Source organism: Centruroides vittatus, unplaced genomic scaffold, assembly GCF_030686945.1.
Source record: "Centruroides vittatus isolate TY-2023 unplaced genomic scaffold, ASM3068694v2 scaffold_435, whole genome shotgun sequence".
In the NCBI taxonomy this organism is placed as follows: Eukaryota; Metazoa; Arthropoda; class Arachnida; order Scorpiones; family Buthidae; genus Centruroides; species Centruroides vittatus.
This window is the reverse complement of record NW_027122708.1, coordinates 6,333,884-6,354,062: the sequence shown is the minus strand read 5'-3', so window position 1 is coordinate 6,354,062 and position 20,179 is coordinate 6,333,884. Positions and strand designations below refer to the sequence as shown.

Below are 20,179 nucleotides of genomic sequence, written 5' to 3'. Positions count from 1 at the left end.
ACTAAACTACTTATCAATCGGGTACAGGGGTAATGATGGAAAATAAGTGGTTAATAGTAGTTATTAGTTAGTTGTTTCTTAGTAATTTTCTCTATTTTCTATGATTTCCTTCATTTTAAGTGCCGAAAAGTGGTTTAATCTTTTGCAACAACTAATTTTTGAATGATCAGAAGCCACTGTTAGGGCTAATGAACACTTCTAAAAGTTTTGATCTTTTGGTTAAATATCTATAAAACAATCTTCTTTTGCGAAGATGAGAAGTCATTTAAATGTTTCTCGCTAGTTTTTCTTTAGAGTTTGCAAGTTAGATTTTGATACTGAAGGACATGGAACATCTTCAACGTTTCCGGAGTTGACCGACATTTTGACTTTATAATCATTAATACCGAAAACGCCTCTTCAAACTTTGCGACCCACAGTTTAAGAAGCCTCATTTTATAGTACCCTTAATTAATGCTTTGTGAATATTTAATTTTAGCCACAAGACAAGAGTAATTAAATTTCATTTATATTAGCATGGATGTGATTATATTTTTAATTTTACTTTTTATGGCAGAAATGTACTGTACAATTCCAATTCTGCCATTCCAAAATATCACCATATTCAGCTGTAACCAACGCACCTCAATGTAAGTCTATGGTCTTGGGATTTCTTAGCTCTTAACAAGTTGCTAGAATTATATAACATGATTGAATTTTAACGTGTAATAAAAGTCCAATAATTCAAAGAATTTCAAAATCAACAAAACTTTGTCACAAAACCTTCTAGATTATGGATTTCATACATAATAATAACAAATTAACATTTGGTCTTATTAGAAATTTAATTTCAATTATGCCATTGAAAATATTCCGAAAATTCTTAGATTTTTTGTTCAGAAGTTTTTGGACATGTTTCACTAAGTAATAAAATAGTACAAAACTTAGAAGAGTCATTAGAAATGTGAAGCTTCGGAAGTGGGCCTACTATTTGTGCAAATAAGAAAATTTTTTTTCTAATTTTTGTATAGACGCAAATAATAATAATTGTTGTTATTATAAATTAACGTTGTAAAAAGAAACCGTCAAACAAGAAAAAAATAGTAAAAACGAAAAATGAATATTACATGTCCATAAAAGGACATGTCTGTAGAAATTTCTGAGAAAGTCATTCTTCTCAGGTTGAAACAATAGATGAATTTGAGTACTTAGATCGAACATCTTCGATAGGAATCGAATTGTCAGTCGATGTTGACTCATCCAACGACCTGGGTTCCGATCTCGTTACAATGCGTAACGAGGGGGGGGACCAATTAGAGAGCGGAGGCAAGTCGACATCGACCTATCGGAATGTTCGATTTGGGACTCAAAAGAAAGTTATAAAAACCCTGAGAAAAAGGGATGTGACGTTCTCGGTTATTAGTTCTCGGTTCTTGGCTCTTAGAGCTTTGTCTCGCGATTTTACGACGGGGTTTTTTTTTCGTGATCTTCGGCAGTTGGATTACATCTCCTTTGGAAGGTCACCCACTCCCTTGGATTTGTCACCAGTTATCTGAATCGTCCCTGCTTCCGGAACTTTCCCTCGAGAAACTGAACAGTGTGCCCCGGGGCCATCATACTCCTGCGAAACATCGGAGGACTTTTCTTGTGGACTTTCGATTCCGAGAGGGGGCCCAGAAGACTCGAACGCCGCCGCTGATAAAAGTGTATCGTAGTTGTAAGCACCTTTTGTTATATAAACGGGTTACAAATGAAAACCTGTCTCTTGAGAGTTTCTTTCACTCCCACACGTGGATCGTGACCGCGCGACATTCTGACTAACGCAGTCGTTCGGCAAACCTCACAGAAAATACTTAAAATTAGTAATAAAAGAAAATCCCGCAACGAGTTGCGTAACTTTCCCAGAAAAAAATGTAAAATTACGGTGTCGCCATATGTTATGATATTTTATTTAAAAACTCACAAAAGAATTATAATCTTTTTATGGACGGTTAAGTAAATATTTTTATCGTAATATTACCGTATTCAAAGGATTAGTTAATTAGGAACTTTAGCGGAAACCTATTTAATACGGTAGTATTAGGATTTAAAAAAACAATTTTATATTATTAATTATTATAATTAAATGGCAAAAAGCTTAATTTTAAAGATAGAGATGAATTTTATTTAAAAAATTGTAAATGCTAATAACGAGTAAAATTTTCATTAAATCTTACCCAACTCGAGATATGATGCCTACTTCCATTTACCTATTCACTTGACCTTTAATTAGAACAAATTTTACCAAAATTTAAAATCCTCCCCATAAACCCAATGCCCCATATGCCTCCACGTAAAATTTTAAAAATTTTCGACAAAAGACACAGTAATTAAACTTCAAACAAGGTGACACAATCGTGCTCACTACACACTAACATCCATACATACAGAAATTACTTCCGAATTTTTTTTTTCTTTTTTTTTGCATTTCTCGACGTTTCAAAGGCCCCCTCAATCCAAAAATGTAAAAACTTGGAGGGTTATTTTTTGACCGATCGCCACACTTTCCCTTTTCTTATACCTAAAAACCGGGAAAGTAAAACTAAATCGAAATGTCAAATTTACAAAGATTTTGATACAGTCAAACCTGTTTTTATGCGGGGGATAGGGACCGCATTAAAAAAAACGCATTAAAAAAAATCTCACGAAACTTCACGAATGGCTGTAAATAATAGTTTTCGCAACACAATTAAAAAAATAATTTTTTTATGCGGTCAACAGGGACCGCATAAAAAAAGTCTCACATAGAAAATAACTCAAAACCGTACGAAATAGAATTTATTGACAACAGATGTCAGCACTTGACTGCATCGTCTGGTCTATCGTCTGTTTTACATATTTTTGTCCAGGTGGTGTTTTGTTGACTTAAAAAGTAAATTATTTCATTTTTCGCATATTCATGCAATAATATTACTATAATAAGTGCATTTATGCTATAATAAGTTTATTTAGCTATAATAAGTCAACGTGAGACATGACGAATCGCACGAGACTAGTCGCCAACTATACCGCACAAATTAAAAATTCGCATTAAAAAAATCGCACAAATAAAAATCGCACATAAAAAGAGCGCATAAAAACAGGTTTGACTGTATTTTGTATGGCATGGTAAATAGGTTAATGCTTTGCTTCACTTGAATCGAATCTTCAAGATACAAAAAATAGTTTATGAAATTTGTTTATTCACATTCATTTAAATACATTTCATAAAATTGTCAAGTAGTTGAATCATCAAAATATCAGAAAAGTTATAAATTACTTACATTTTGATTATAATTTATTTTTTATATTTTACATTTTACTTTTCCGGCTGTTATAACAGAGGGAAAGTATGGCGATCCGGTAAAAAAATGATCCCCGATCAGATTTTTACATTTTTATACTTAGGACATGTTGAAACATCGAGAAATACAAAAGTCGGGTTTTATTTCTGTATATATAGATGTTAGTGTGTGTGTATGTGTGTGTGTGTGTGTGTGTGTGTGTGTGTGGGCACGATTTTGTTCACCTTGGTTAAAGGTTAAAAACGCCTGTGCTTTTCGTCGAAAATTTCTGAAATTTTGCAGGGAGGTTTGTGTATTAGGGGGATTGATGCTATTAAATTTTGGTGGTTAAAAGTCGAGGGGTGGGAAGATAATGGGGGTCGTGTGTATATCTAGTAGGGTAGGAATTAGGGTCAGCATTTACAATTTTTTATAAAACTCATCAGCATCCTCAAAATTGTAGTTTTTGCTATTTTATAATAGTTAAAAATATAAAAAGTTGATTAATAAAATATGATAACAGATAGCGCTACCAAAATTTTAAATGTTGCCGGGAAAGTTGAGCAACTCGTTGCTGGTTTATTTACAATGCCACAAAAATTAGCTTGTCTCATCCAAAAAATTAGATGTTGCAAAAATAAAAAAAATCCAGCATCAAGTCGCGTAATTCTCCCGGATGTTATGAGATTTTGTTTAAGTCCGATTCCTTTCGAGATAAGCAAGTGACCCCCTCTATCTCCCTGCCCTCTTGACTTTTAACCCCCAAAATTTAATAAAATCAATCCTTATATAGAAGCTACTACCATACTAAATTTGGTTCATTAATCATTACCCCAACCTGAAAGATTAAATGAAATAGACGCCAACACGCGCGAGATTTGCAAAAAACTCGGAGAGTAAAATTTGACACGATTCCAATACTTTCCTCTGCTGTTATGTATACATAACAGCTCATTTGGATATTTTGCAATATGATAAAGTTTGGCCAAACCACATCAGATCAAAAGATCTTGAGAATTTTAATAAGGTGTAACTCACCAACCACGTAACACAGAAACTTCCGGGTTGGAAAATTAGATAGAGCATCGAAAACGACTCCTAGTAGAAGCCTAGCTAGAATTCCGGATAAATATTTTTTTATTATAATATTTTTACGTTCCACATCGAATAGTAAAAAAATTCATCGAGATTGGCTAAGTAGAAATTGAAAAATGTGAGATTGAAGATTTTTCAGAAGCGAGAGATATGCGGATGTCAGTGTCCCGTTATCCTATGGGCAAAAAGGATAATTGCCTGGGGTCACTACTAACAGGAGGCCCACACCAATCTTTTATAAGAAAATATTCCCCCAAAAATTCCTCGAAAAAAATGTCTGAAGTCAACACTGTACGCGGGATCTACTAATTCAAATTTGCTTGGCCCTCATGAAGCTATAACACGCCACTGATGGATGAAACATATTATAGTAAATGTGGCTGCACTGCCTACGATAAATAAACCTAACCGAATGTTTTGTTTGTCGTTTCTGTCATTCTTTATCTTTATCTTATCTTTTCCAACATCAAGTTTAAAAACAAAACAGATTTTCTTCCCCACACAATATGGCGGTTTGTTGTACAGTGAAGCCACTTGCTGGCTTCAAGTGCTCCTCTAGTAGCGACAAAGCGCCGCCGCTCCCGTTAGATGAAATAGCTCTCTGGTTTAATGGACGCGTTGCCTAGTAAAATGGCTTTTATACACCCGGATAAGCAAGTATGGAGATAAAACGGGTTATGCTATTGCCAGCTGTATTAAAGCGGATTTACCAAAAATGCACACAATGTAAACAAAAAAAACGTGCCATTTTACCCTCTGATTGGTCTAATTTAAATGTCAGCATAATACGAACCGAGACACGACTGTAACTACCGCGTAACATAGTTCCAAATAATTTTGTTTTTAATGATTGGGATAAAGAAAAAAAAAAATACTGTATAAATGTAAATTTTATTTACTGAAGAACTAAATTTTCTTTAGTATGACGGCTTTCGAGACTGTGTAACACAAACTAAATCAAATATTTTCTCGACGATAAAAATCATATTTTTTAGCTATATTATTTATTTTTATAGTCGTAAACCGTATTTAAATAAAAAAATACAATTATCTCAAAAATACTATATTTATTTATTTATTTCTAAAAACAACGAAGGCAAAAAATTTTCGGAACAGCCATGATTTTTGGCCCTCTGGTGACCGAAAATGTCAAAACACAAAAAAACTTCTGACAAAAACGAGAAAACTCACTACAGATTGTTACATAATATACAAAAGATTATTTTCAAAATAGTTTTTTTATATGCTTTACTATTAAATAACTGTCTAAAGTTGTTTGTGATTTTACATTTTGATAAAATAACGTCTTTGGCCACCAACGTCTTAAAAAAAAAAAAAAAAAACATTCAGCGTTTCAAAAATATTTTGAAAGTGTTCGAAACTTTTCTGGATATTTACAGGTATTGATTTTTAATAAGCCAATAAATTAACATCGCTTTAAAATATAGAAATAATTCGAAATCTCTAATCAAAATTTTAAAAAAAATTATAATTATTTACTTTTTGTCCAATATTTTAATAAATCTTCTGAACAGCCATTTGTAGTTTAATATAAATTTTAAGCTTAAATTGTGCCCCAATTTGCATTTGACATTAAATTTTAATTTCAATTTGCGATCTGTATCCTTCTTGTTAATATAAAATGGAAGTCAATGTAAAGCTCGTAGGATAGCGCGCCACCGTCTAATCCCACCATACTAAACCTTTTTCTTTCTCGGGCCATATACACATGATAGCTTTACACGTGGGCCGCAACATAACGATTATAATAAAAAAATGTACATAATTTCTCACTCACTCTAGAAAATTAGTGTGACTGTTTATATTGAGAACATTTTTTCACAATTTCACTTAAATCAGGCTTGTAACTGCTGCATAACGGCATCCAGGTGTGAATCAGTAAGCCGGTTTCTATATATGTTCTTTGCATATTTCATTTGAGTATGCCGTTTCACATAGATACATTGATGCGAACATTAAATAAAGTTTGAGCACATTTTTTACAATCTTATATTGTTCGGGCATTATTTTCCACAAGTCAACGTAATTATTTTCCGCTCTCTTTTGTTTAAAAATAGCTTCCAGGTGTGTATTGTTCTTCATCTCAATAAATTCGTCAAATAGCTCTGCGTAATTATATGCCAATATATCAGCCAGTTCTGATATTACTGCCGGTTCCAAGAGCCAGGGATTTTCAATGAGCAACAGAATATTTTCTATTTTTCTTAGATCATGTTTAAATTCCTCGGATAGCGCAGTTAAATAATTTGAAAAAAACTGTATATTTTTCTGGAGAAATATTAATACCGTCTTGTTTAGCTTTTTTCATGGTTGGAAAATTTCGCAGTATTTTGTTTTGTATTTCTTGATAACAAATGTTTAATTTTTCTTCGAAGGAAAATATTTTATTCGCTATCTGTGAAATTATTTTACTTTTACCCTGTAAATCAGTGTTGAGACTGTTAAACTTCTCTGTAATGTCGCACAGAAACGCTACAATACTCCACTATTCATCATTTTGCAGTTCACTATAAATTTTATTATTTTTCTGTAAAAACAGCATTATTTCTTTTCGCAAAGAAAAAATACCTTTTCAGAACTTTTCTCCTGCTAAGCCAACGTACCGAGGTATGTAAAAGAACATCACTGTATTGACTACCCACTTCCTATAAAAGACATTTAAATTTTCTCTGGTTCAGTTCTCGTGCTCGGATATAATTCACTATATTTATGACAGTTTTCATCACAGTATCTACTTCAGAATTAGCAACACGTGAAGCCAAGTTTTCCCGATGAATGACGCAATGAAATGTTATTAGATTTGTCAAATCATAATTTTGTTTCAGTAGAGAAATAAATCCATTTTCGGATCCAGTCATTGAAGGACAGCCATCGATACACACACAAACTATTTTTTTTTTTTATATCTATCTTGTTCTGTTCTAGAAAATTGCAAATAGTATGAGATAATCTTTGCCTCTAGTCTGGCCCTTCATTGGAAGGAATTTCAAAAAATCTTCGCAAATTGAATTTTGTTCTGTACAATAACAAAAACAGAGCATTGTGATGTTGCTGAAATATTCGTGCTCCGAAAAGCCAAACTAAAAATTTGCAGTTTTTCAAGTCTTCAATTACGTTATCACAAATATGGTTTGCAATATCTTCAATACGTCTAACACAGGTAGAATCTGAAAGCTGGATTTTTTTTTATTTCCGAAATTATTTGATTTGTGTTACTGAATTTATCAAACAGTACATTGGAAGCGCTTAAAAAATATTCCTTCACAATTTCAGCATCAATAAACAATTTCATATGCTTACCAAGTATATAGAAAATTTCATACGATGTTTTTGATACAACTGCATCTTGTGCTATTGCCACAGACATAGTATTTTGTTGATGTTACAATGACTTTTTAAAAATAGCCAATTTCTCGCGTCTTATGAGAGATCCCGGAAGAAAGTATCATTGAACGATTTGTGTTTAGTGTTAAAATGACGAGCAATAATATATTTTTTTAATAAAACACTTTCACGACAGATCAAACAAGTCGCTAAACTGTGTTTGTTTTGCACTACAAAATAGTCGGCTTCCCATTTGTCTTGAAACAATCTATTTTCTTCAGACATTTTTCTTTTGTATTTGGAAAACACTCCTGACACGGTTGATAATAATTATAAATTACAGTTTCTCAAATAAAATGGTCGCTAATTCAGTGTGATTTATTCTTTACTCAATTATAACTCTTAAGGTACTTTACAAATACAGAGTCGCACGACACATGCAAAACAAACAAGTTATGACCTGTTATGACTTACGATTTTAGTATCGCGTGTAGGCGCTATGGGTCTCAGTAAATTACTAAGTCTAGCTCTACTTTTGCCGTCCCTTGCGGATCGCCGCCTGATGGCCACAAACTTGCGGATCGCCGCCACATGTGACCACAATGGTTCACAATGGACCAGTGGTTCGCAATGCTCGGACATCTGGCGACGACAACTTTCTAAGAAAGGACAAAAGGGACTTAGCGGTGTGACCGAATCTATTTTTTGCCGCGAAAATTTCAAAATTTATATTTTGACTGCATTATTTACGGGTCACGTCCGGGCCACTCACAAAAGCTCAGCGGGCCGCAAGTTGAGTATAGTGGGTCTAATCCCATGTGAATCATTCCGTAGATTCTATCTGAACTCCTATTTATAGATTAGACGATTACGCTTGTTTTTTGGATATGAGTGTGTATATATATATGGGGATTAGATGAGTCAAATTCCAAACTATTAAGAAAATAAATGCGAGGTTGCGGAGGAGACGAGAGAGACCGGTAGAGGGCGACGAGAGAAGCCAGACGACTATTGAAAAAAAGCTCAAAAAGGATTGAAGATGGTCCCAACGCTTGAATATTTTGTCCTTTCTATTATTATTTCAACATATATATATAATATATTGATTTTACTAACGTATTTAATCATTTTTCAGTGTAGTCTTGATGGAGAATATGTCATCAGAAAGACTTGAAGCTCTCGTTAAAGAATTTAATAAGAGCAAGCAAGCGTTACGAAAAGTAAAGAATGCAAAAGCATTAATAGATAAAAAGTATTACATTGCCAAGCAGAAAATAGAAAAAGCTGTGGAACAGGTTGAATCACGTGTATTACATAATTTAGAAGTAATTTTTACAAGTCAACTAGAATTTTTGAAAAACTTAGAAAAGGAATTCGAAAATTTGTCAAGTCCAAACGATGATGCGAAAACGTCTGAATACGGAGATACTTCTTCTCAAATACATTTTGATATCGATAATCGTGAAATTGAATGTTGTGTTGAATTAGAGTTCAAAGCAGCAAAACCGGCTTCTTCCAGTACGCTTTATAGTGATACAATAGAAAATAATAAAAAGAGAGATTCCAAATACAATTACGAAGATGTGTTTGAAGATCGGTTCGGTACGAATGAAAATTATAAAGCAAATGAAATATTGTTGCATGACGAAAAACCAGAGAATTATAGTAAGTATATTTAAATATTTAAAATAAATCTATTTAAATTTTTAAAAAATCATTTAAAATATACATTTCGCTTACATTTTTTTAAAAACAAGTCGTTGAAAATGTTTTTCGTAATTCTGAAACCATGTAGAAGAATTATAAACAAATATGGCTTCTTGTTTATTTTATGCTTTATACTTTTTATAGGCATAATTCCTTCAGTTAATGCTCGTTTGAAAGCAATTATATCCGAAAGCAGCGGTATTGATCTAAGTCTTCCTGTTGCAATCGAAGTGAATTGCAATAATGACATTATTATATGTGATGCAGGACATGATTTGGTATGGATCTTGGATGAATATGGAAGACTTAAAACTTCATTTCAACGAGCGAGAAAGGGTAAATCATTAAATAAATTATGTTAAATGAAAAGAAAATTTGTAATTAATTAATTTTTAAATAGGAATTACGTTTAAAAATCCGTCATCAGTTGCTGCTACTGTAGATGGAAATTTTGTTATTAGAGACGATAATGGTCTTTATTTATTCAACAATAATGGAAACTATATAAAAAGTTTTGGAGAAGAATTACTTAAAAACCCACTTGGTAAATCTCGTTAAAATTTATTTATTATTATAGAAATAACACGACACTGACGAATAGAATTTTTTCTCTTTATTAATAGTATTCTGCAAATTATAAGCTAATATTTATTTTAAATATCCAGGGCTTGCAGTGACGGAGAGTAAGAAAGTGATAACTTTGGACCAAACTACAAATCATTTGTTTGTTTTTAATGAAAGCGGCAAATTGGAACGTAGTAATATTTTTGAACCATTGATCATAAAACCAAGAAATTCGAATTGTCGTTATATGGTTTCCTATTCCGACGAAGTTGCCCTATCCGATTCTGGTACGTAAAGAAGAAAAAAGAAAAGATTAATTATTTTAAAGAATGGTCTTAAATTAAACAATTTTTATTGTCAGGTGCGAGTCGAGTCTACAAAACTACATTAGATGGTAAATTAATTAAAATCTTCGGTAGCTACGGAAGAGCTCCAGGGCAAATGGATCGACCGTCTGGTATCGCTTTAGATCCAAAAGGTGCCATGTTTATAGCAGAGATCGGCAATGAGCGCATTCAGGTAAAATATTTAATAAATTGTTCTATGGAAACTTTACATTCAATAAATTTAAATAAAATTCGTTTTTAGGTTTTTGATTTGGAAGGACATTTCTTAGGCAGAGTCACGTTTTCTCATCAGGTTCGACCATTGGACATAGCATTAACGAAAGACGGGCGCTTATATGTTCTCGATGCTTTTGATCGCCGTTTAGATGTTTATCATCTCGAAACGGATAAATAAGTTTTAATTTTATAATTTCAGATATGCATCATTATATAGGTGAAACTTTAAAAAAAAAATATATTTTCTTGGTTAAAATGTTTAAATGAATAATTACAATTTTTGAATGTATTCCTTACTTAATCTTTGTATAAATTATTATTAATAATGTTTAGTTTACGAAGTAGCATATAGTGATATTTCATGAAAGGTTTATTAGTGTTTATCATTTTATTAATAACATGTTACTTAGCAAATGTATCATAAAAAATATCGTTTTAAAACTGTTAAATCGATATAAATTTTGTTCAGATTTGTTGATTAAAAGAAAATATTAATTCAACTTTATTCTCCACTTTTTCTATTTCCACTAATTTGAAGCTTTAATTCATTACATTTATAAACTTTAAATACGGTATTATAAGTTACGTCAGTCAATAATTTATAAATATAATTAGTACTATTAAGCATCTTTAACAATTTTTACATATTAAAAACTAATTTGATTAAAAATTGTTATTAAAAACTAAAAATGTATAAATTTCAAACACGAAATCTGGCTAAATTCATATTTATCTATTTTCTTTTTATAATGCAAAATTGTATTTTCATTTCGGTTTAGTTTGCTGTAATTTATTCGAAATAATATTTTGTTACCTTATTCTAGTTTTTCTGCAATGTATTGTCATTTTAACAATATTGTAGTCTCGTGATACATATTAACCTCTATTCTGGTGGCGTGAAGTATTTTAGAAATATTTTATCTCCATTACGGAATTTTTCTCACCTATCTCCTTAATGAGAGCGTGCATACCCTCGCACCATACTCTAAAAAGCATTTATCTATACGATTCTTGCTTGCATAAAGAATATCAGACGACTCCCAAAAGTTTCCTGCACGTCGGTGATCTAAGTTTGATTTAAATTTAAAATTTATTATAATAATTGTCACGAAGAAAATACGGATGAGTAGTTTTTAGTGTGATGGAAGAACATATTATTGTATATTTTAAAGTCAAATGTTTCTTAAAATTTATCAAAAAACTACGAGAAAGTTTAGTAGATAAATATACAATTCGTAAAAATTATTGATAAACTTTATATGTTGTACGGTAAGTATCTATCGATTACAATAAAACATTTAAAAATATAACTTTCAAGAATATATCGACTTTGTTTAAATTAAAATTTACACTTGTCAAAATAAAAAAAATTAACACAGAATTCTTACAGATTTTATTTATTCGTCTAAATTATCAATTATCATTTTAAATTGAAACAATAAAACTTGGTCTAGTATAAGTTTTAACTTCGCCGATAATAGCGAGGTTAAGACCGAAGTTTTAAACGCGTAAACGTGTACGTCGGACGTTCGGCGCCGCTTTCCCGTAAGCCTAGAAGTTTGACAACGGCGTTTGGAAAGTCAGTGGAATCATGCTCGACATTCCAAACGCCATTGTCAAACTTCTAGGCTTACAGGAAAGTAGCGCCGAACGTCCGACGTACACGTTTACGCGTTTATAACTTCGGCTCAACTTCGCTAATGTTTTTGAAACTAGGAATTCTCTAAGCAAAAAACATTGCTTAGATATCCTATTTAAGTTTCTTGACTTTGCATCGGTAACAAGGGTAGTTCACTGCAAAGTGCAAGTTATATCTTGTCTGCGTTGTAGACTGCTAAAGTTTGTTCAATCATAGTTTCAGCTAGTACTCCGCTCTCATAATTTCGCAGAGCACTTGTAACAAGTTCGCGTAACACAGTGTTCCGGGGAACACCGGTTAAGTACCAGACGTAACACATGGCTGACCTGTCAATGGGGTCCCTCTCCCATTGACAGATCAGCCATGGACTTTATGGGAAATTGACTATTATTAAGTTATTAGATACGTAAAGAGAACCCGAAAAATCTGCACGTAGCCAGTCTGTTGTTCCCCTGGACCAACGGACTGAACACATACAGAGTTCAGTTTTTATCCACTCTGCCACTTATTAGCCGTAGATTCAAAAGGAAGTCTAAAATAGAGTGAATCTGTTTTTATTTGTTTATTTGAATTTTACTGTAAAATTAAAATAAAAATTCAGAATTAAAAATATCAACATTTTTTTTTTTATTTAAAATATTTATTGAAATAAAAGAAATTAAGAAACATTAAAAAAATATGAATACCGTATTAACAAAGCAAATTCAACAATTAATCTTTATAAAAACAAAAAAAAAAAAAAATTATAAAACATCCCTAAAATGCCGACACTAAATTCTTTGGATAAAAATTAGTTCCTCTGCTATCTAAGACATGTACAATAAGTGTTATTTAATATTCCACTGCAAATTCCTCCTCTGTATCTTCTTCTAATGCAGTCACTATTACATTTCCAAAACAGGCAGCGTTCAGCTTCTACATTTGCAATTTCTATCGAAATATAAAATCAAAACTTAAAAATTTTAATTAACAACAACAACCTAATTAATTATTTAGCTATTTTAGATTTTATACTTGAAATAGAAAGTATTTTTCAAAATTAAAATAGAAATCTTTACCTTGAGCGCATAAAATAAAAGCTAGAAGCAACACAATTGTCACCACTTTCATTTTAATTTTAAATCTCGTAAAACTTTTCTAAATTAAGAAAAAAAAATATATATATATATATAATTATAATTATGGTGCATTAAGTATAACATCAACGCAATTATATTTTTGTCCTACAATAATTTAAAATACGAAAACATATTTTTAGTATCGTAGAATTTCATTTTTGGTGAATTATTTTAGAATAACTTTTATGTAAAATTCTTACCTGAAAATTCTTCCTACGAAAGGTGTTAACGAATATTGTTTATCCCGTCGACTATTTTATTTATATAAGAAGTAGACGGAAGTAACAATGTACTTTGATTCCAGATGACGTGATTGGAAATTCTGAATCTCCCAATCATTTACATTACACAACACGGGAAAGTTTATAAAAATGTCGTAAAAAGATAAGCTGCATTTTATTGCTGATATCGTTATATACATAGATTATATTTTAATGAGTAGATTTCACGACATAAAGAAGAAAAATTCTGCTAAGTTTTTTTTAAGTTCTAAGGGTTGTTGCAAAATTTCAAGTAACTTTATTTTCAGTTGGTTTTTGCCCTCTTCAGTCTAAAAGTTATAAAATTTCCGCGCATTAATAATATTTTACAATGGAGAATGTTATTAAGAAACTTTTTAACTTGCTGAAAAATAATTGATCTTTTAATGCTTAATTAAATTTCATCAAAAATTTTATAATATTTCTAATTTCAAGAGATTTTTTAACGAGCATTTAAGTTAAACGATAAAAATCAGTCTTGGATATTTTCAATTTCTATACAATAAGTTATATTCAAAATAATTTATATTGATATATTGTTAAATGATGTATTGGTATAGACCAGGCCTGGCCAACCCGTGGCCCGTCACGTTAAATTGTGTGGCCCGCTAAGCGATATTATATATCTATTAAAACTTTTGTTTCCCGTTATGTGTATACCAAAACAATTAAATAAATGAAAATTTGCGTGTGTCATTGTTATAATGCGCAAGTGCGAGTACGAACTCTTGGTATAACAATAAAATCCTATTCATTTTGTATTTGTTTTACTTTTTTAAAAGCATGTTTGCTTAAATTATGGCTCATCGTAATGTTACGCGTGGTCAATGTGGCCCGCGAAACACTGAGTTGGTCAGGCCTGGTATAGACTAATGTCTTTGTTTGCTGTGTGCTAAATTGCGAATTAAATTAATTGATTTAATATTGAATAAGCTTTTCAAAAAGTAATGTTTAACCCGTTACACTTTTAAATATTTGTACAATACAGACGAAATCACTGAGAATTATTGATAATGATTTTCATATGTTTTTTAATGTAGTTTTTCTACTATCTTTCTTACGTTATATCTATGTAAAACCTCAAATAAAATTAATTGAATATTTTGAAAAGTGAATTATTTATCCTTTAAAACACGCTATTTATAAATAATATTAATTAATGTCGGATTTAAAAGCATTTATTATGCAACAGAGATTAACTTTTTTTGTTTTGACTATTCATTTCCTATAAATTTGTGCGTAAAAATTGTTTCGCTAAATTAATGGAGTATTATATAATTTATTAGTTATTTAACAAATCATACACTTAATAATTATATAAAATTAAAAGGTTTAAATTAATCCTTTGATTTTTATTCGCATATCGTCGATAAGGAACAGCTTTAGGAAGGAGATATTCTGATAACATATTTTTTTATCTGTATTCTAGGAAATTGCACAATTTTTGATCACCTAGAATTATTGAGAAATAAATTTCTTTACCGAGAAACAAAAAGCTTATTAAATGAGTGAACACGTGTGGCATATTAAATGTTATTTTAACAATCAAAAGTCATCAGATAGAAAAAATATAATTTATATATACTGTGTATTTACAATATAAAAGCAAACTAAATTTTATTTTGAGCTAAAATTTATAATGAAAGAGTAACACAAAACTACATCGAATATTTTTTAAGTTCTAACGATTTAGCTACAAATAAAAAGAAAAATATAATAAATACACTGGATTTATGAAATCATTTTAATAGAATGTCACACTTAAAGGAAAACATAATATATTTTGAAGTATATTTTTGTCATAGGAAATATTTACTGTAATAAAAATTTTTAAAAAAGAACTTTCTCTTTTTAATAATTATTAATTTTATGAAACGTATATTTTAAACCAGTAATTTTCAACTGCCGGTCCGCAGCGGCCGGATGGCCGAGTGGTTAAGGTTAGCAGCCTGCCGCCCTGGGGGACCCGGGATCGAGTCCGGACGGGTCGAGAAATCCCAGGAATTTTTCGGGGGGTGGTTCGTCCGGATATGTCGGTCCCCGTCCCTCACCACCCGGCCGCCCCATTGTGGGCCTGGCCGAACCCATAATGGGCTTGCTATAAAGGCCCTCTTAGTGCCCACTGGGCAGAAAGAGTTACAAAAAAAAAAAAAAAAAAAAAAAACTGCCGGTCCGCATAAAAATATTTATACTGAAGCTATGCAGTTGATTACAGGCGACATTTAAATAGTAATCTAGAGTTACTGTACGCAAAAAAGTTCGTACAGTAAATGGATTAATAAATAAGCATAATTCATAGTCGCTTATAATTACTTGGTCCACGTAAATTTATCAGTAATTTCACCGGTCTTCGATGAGAAAACGTCGAAAAAGACTGTTTTAAACAGTAATTTATATGGAATGTCAAAAGTATTTTTTATATAAAAGATAATTTTCGCTTACCTCGCGTTAATTTTATTATTTATAAGCTAAAGTAAAAATATATCTAACTTTTAGATACTTTTTAATTTTCGAGTTTTAAAATTAAATACAAAAATTTTCACGGATATCGGGTACGAAATAATAATATATAATCTATTCTTATTATTTTTAGTGGTTACAAAAACAAAAAAATCGCTAAAGAAATTAAAACTTTTTAAAATTCTTCTACGTGAAAGAATGTATGGAATTTGGTTTAAAATGTACTGTACTTCTGTTTTTCCTCCACTGTCGATTTGTTGATATTAATTAATGCGAAGTACCAGAGCATCATTGGCTATATTTGCTACCTCATAGTCACAATCAATGAGCAAACCAATTTTCTATCGTATTGTTTTATTTCAACGAATACGAATCAAATTTGAGATGTAAATAATTAAGACTTAAATTAGCCCTGTGTCTTTACTATGTCAAATCATACTGGGCCTGCATTGTACGAATGATATTCAAAATTAGATTTTTAAATAAATAAATAAATAAACGGCCAGGACAACAATGAAAATATATTCACAAAACTGAGAGAAGCAATAAATGACCTCATATTTTGTCCTTTTCCACACCTCTGGAACACAACAGTTTTTACAGCATAGTCGACCTTTCATTTAATGCTATTCATCCTCCTCGATATGTGAAAACGTTTAAAAATTCCAGGATGACGGCACAGCCGTAAAAATGTATTGTTTTCTCCAATTTTGTGAATACATTTTATAGCATATATTTTTTTTTTTATTTTAATAGAAATTTTTCACAGTTACGAATGAAATATTTGATACTTGTGATCTTGGCAACAAAAATTAAAATGTTCCTTATAGTTAAATATATTTTAGTCCATAACTAATCACGTAGAATAAAAATTTTTGCAGCTTACATTGCATAATATATCTTGTACTATTATAGTATTACATACAGTATAGTAATATTGTAGTATAGTGTAAGTATTTATTCGAAATATTTTTGATTTAAATTTATCTTATCCATATATATGAAGCTATATTGTCACTGGCTCACTAATTTAGTCATTCATTCGCCGATTCACTGATTATCGTGAACTTTCTTGCAGAAATTTTACTTCTACTCGAATAAATCCTTTTGATTGCAAACAACAAATAAGTTTTTCTGTAAGAAAAACGAAAGAATACGTGGAAAGAAAGAAAGGAAGATGTAAAATACGTCACCCAAAAATGCAGGAAAAAATCTTTATACCCGGGTACGTTCCAAAGCTCAATTGCAATTAACCATTAGCTTTTTGTCGATTTTTCCGACCGATGGCGAGATTATTATTAATCAAATTGAAGACAAGTCTGCCCAAGAGGGACCACCATTTATTTTGCGCTCCAGACTAAAAACATACACATATGGCGACAGGCCTTCCTTTTTAGGCTTCATGTCGCCAAAGGTAAAAAAGTCCTTTAAAAAACACAAACATCCAGTTAAAACTAGGAGTCGGTGACACACAGACGTCTTACTCTTTAACCATCCAGCCAGTAGGTGTTTCTGCTTTTTTATCTGCTGCGACATGAAGCCTAAAAAGGAAGGCCTGTCGCCATATGTGTATGTTTTTAGTCTGGAGCGCAAAATAAATGGTGGTCCCTCTTGGGCAGACTTGTCTTCAATTTGATTAATAATAATCTCGCCATCGGTCGGAAAAATCGACAAAAAGAAATTTTAAAATACCGACGCCAGGGTGCAGCTTTAAAATTTGCATTTTCCAGCGCTTATTCCAGCAGATAAAAAAGCAGAAACACCTACTGGCTGGATGGTTAAAGAGTAAGACGTCTGTGTGTCACCGACTCCTAGTTTTAACTGGATGTTTGTGTTTTTTAAAGGACTTTTTTACCTTTGGCGACATGAAGCCTAAAAAGGAAGGCCTGTCGCCATATGTGTATGTTTTTAGTCTGGAGCGCAAAATAAATGGTGGTCCCTCTTGGGCAGACTTGTCTTCAATGTGATTAACCATTAGCTTATTATGACATAATCAGTTCAACACTAGCGTATTCGAGGAACGATTTTTTGAGAGAAAACTAATCAAAATTAAGACGTAGAACAGTGATAAACAACCTGCACAACCCGTGATGTTGAAATTACATTCATAATTACATAAATTCGACATCATAAAATATAATACCATGCAACAATAATTGAGGCAGAGCATTAGCGAAGCCTTTCTATGTGGCTTACAATATTGCGTTCGATCTCTATTTGATTGATCGATTTTGATCAAACTTTACCATTTTCCATTAATTTTGATGAGGAATCCAAAAATGTTATAAAAAAATAGAGATCCATCACTTCGTTTTCGTTATACAGAAGGGTTATCTCCTTCTATACCTGACAAATGCAAGGGTCGCTTCTTTTCGGCTCCGCCTCAATTCTATCGCGATACGACAAAGTCGCGTGATGTCCTAGTATAATAATTTATTTATTTATTAACTGAACTACAGTCGATGTCTCATAGGACAAAAATAATAATATAATAATATTACGAGAGCGGTTCAACTTCTGTACAATAGGCCCTATATCAGTAATGGCGATGGAACTACAAGTGTTACATAGTCTCTATTTATGTTTCTCAAGATACTCCCTCACACCTTGACACTTCTCCCATCGGTCTTGCAGAATAGAAATTTTTGGCTGGTGCCGAAGCAAGGTCCTGCGCACAGTGAAACGATCAACGGACTTGGGAAATACCGGAACACCTGACCTGCAGTCCGGATCTGTCACCGTGCGATTATCACCTGTTTGTCTATTTGATACCTGATTTGATGGAAGCCTTGGAAACAGGAGATTTATCCATAACGCTGATATCAGCGTTCTGTATATAGTGACACCGACATTACCAAAGACATCTGTTCTGAAGACATAGTTAACATTGTTATCAAAACGATGAAGAAATGTATGGAGAAGGTACTGTACCTAGAGAAAGAAACATAAACAGGGACTATGTAACACGCAGTTCCATTGCTTTACTGAAATTTCTGGCAGAAGTTGAACTGCCCTAATATAATTTGCATCATATAACGTTAATATGCAAAATAATTACTAATATACAGAAGGGAGTTCTGTCAAAAGTGATTACAGTTAAATAAAGTAATTTATTTAAATTAAAATGAATTTTAATAAATTAACTTTAAAATTATTTTGCGTATTATGCAACATAAATTACATTTCCTTTAAATTTCTTATCTATGCTGAACATAAAAGCAAGGGAAAGAGTTACATTTCCGGTAGAATGATATTATATAAAATCAGATAAATTTTGATATATGTTTTTTCCTCATAGTGATAAGTTTTACTTAACTTATTTACTTTTACTTTAGTTAGAATAAGATAAGAAATAGACAGAATTATAGGCTACATCCTTGTATTAATTTTACATTTAATTAATTTAATAAATTTATTCAGTGCTATAATTTTATACTTACTCTGACATTTTTTAAAAATTTTGTTTATCGATCTGTAAAAAAAAGCATTGTTGTTTTAGTAAAAGTCTTATAACACAATTTCCTCATTTATTTACTTATAACAAGATAATCAATTTTTTTTGTGTGTGTGTGTGTGTCAATGGGGAGGGCTTAAGCTCCTGTTGCCTTCCCTCTTTTCTGGTTTCAAATTATTTAAACTTAACGTCAAAAATGATTGAAATAAATCGTTCATTTTACTTCTAAATTAAAATCAATTTTCTGAAATTTGTGTTGAGTAGCGTCAGGCATGTTACATTTTTTCATTTACTATATTGGATGATAATTTTTCATGTACAAGAAGATCACAGACAAATTCTAGATATATCTGTAATTCGTGTATGATCTTCTGCTATTTCTTAAGCATTTATTCTTCATTTTAATTTATTTAGAAATTAACTGTACGCGTGTTTTATTATGTTTATTAATTAAAAAATTTCGTTTGCATCAGTCATACTTAACATATTCTTAAAGCTTTTTTTTAAAATTATCATGACTTCAAATAAAGTTTAAGAAAATAAATTATCGTTTTGAGGGTGTCCTCCTGGAAACCTGTTAAAGAGTCTTCTTGGAGGAAGTCCTGTGAAAGAGGTATCTTCTTCAGAAGACTCTCTATGGGAAATTGATTTCTATTTAGATGTTAAATACGTGAAAAACCCGAAAAACTTCAC

General features: G+C 31.5%; 1 protein-coding gene across 1 annotated transcript; it reads left to right on the top strand.

The window, feature by feature from the left end:
* The first annotated feature begins 8,866 nt into the window (after positions 1–8,866).
* On the top strand, positions 8,867–10,733 carry LOC136988959 (tripartite motif-containing protein 3-like). The gene is made up of 6 exons (XM_067286975.1): positions 8,867–9,386; positions 9,573–9,764; positions 9,829–9,972; positions 10,094–10,279; positions 10,354–10,511; positions 10,581–10,733. Exons 1-6 carry the CDS (start codon positions 8,867–8,869, stop codon positions 10,731–10,733), a joined length of 1,353 nt encoding a protein of 450 aa, XP_067143076.1.
* Positions 10,734–20,179: the final 9,446 nt, after the last annotated feature.

Coding starts and splice junctions, on each gene's coding strand:
- LOC136988959 (XM_067286975.1), top strand. CDS start 8,867: ATGGAGAATATGTCATCAGAAAGACTTGAAGCTCTCGTTAAAGAATTT. Junction 9,765..9,828: donor ATTTCAACGAGCGAGAAAGG/GTAAATCATTAA, acceptor ATTTTTAAATAG/GAATTACGTTTAAAAATCCG. Junction 9,973..10,093: donor ATTACTTAAAAACCCACTTG/GTAAATCTCGTT, acceptor TTAAATATCCAG/GGCTTGCAGTGACGGAGAGT.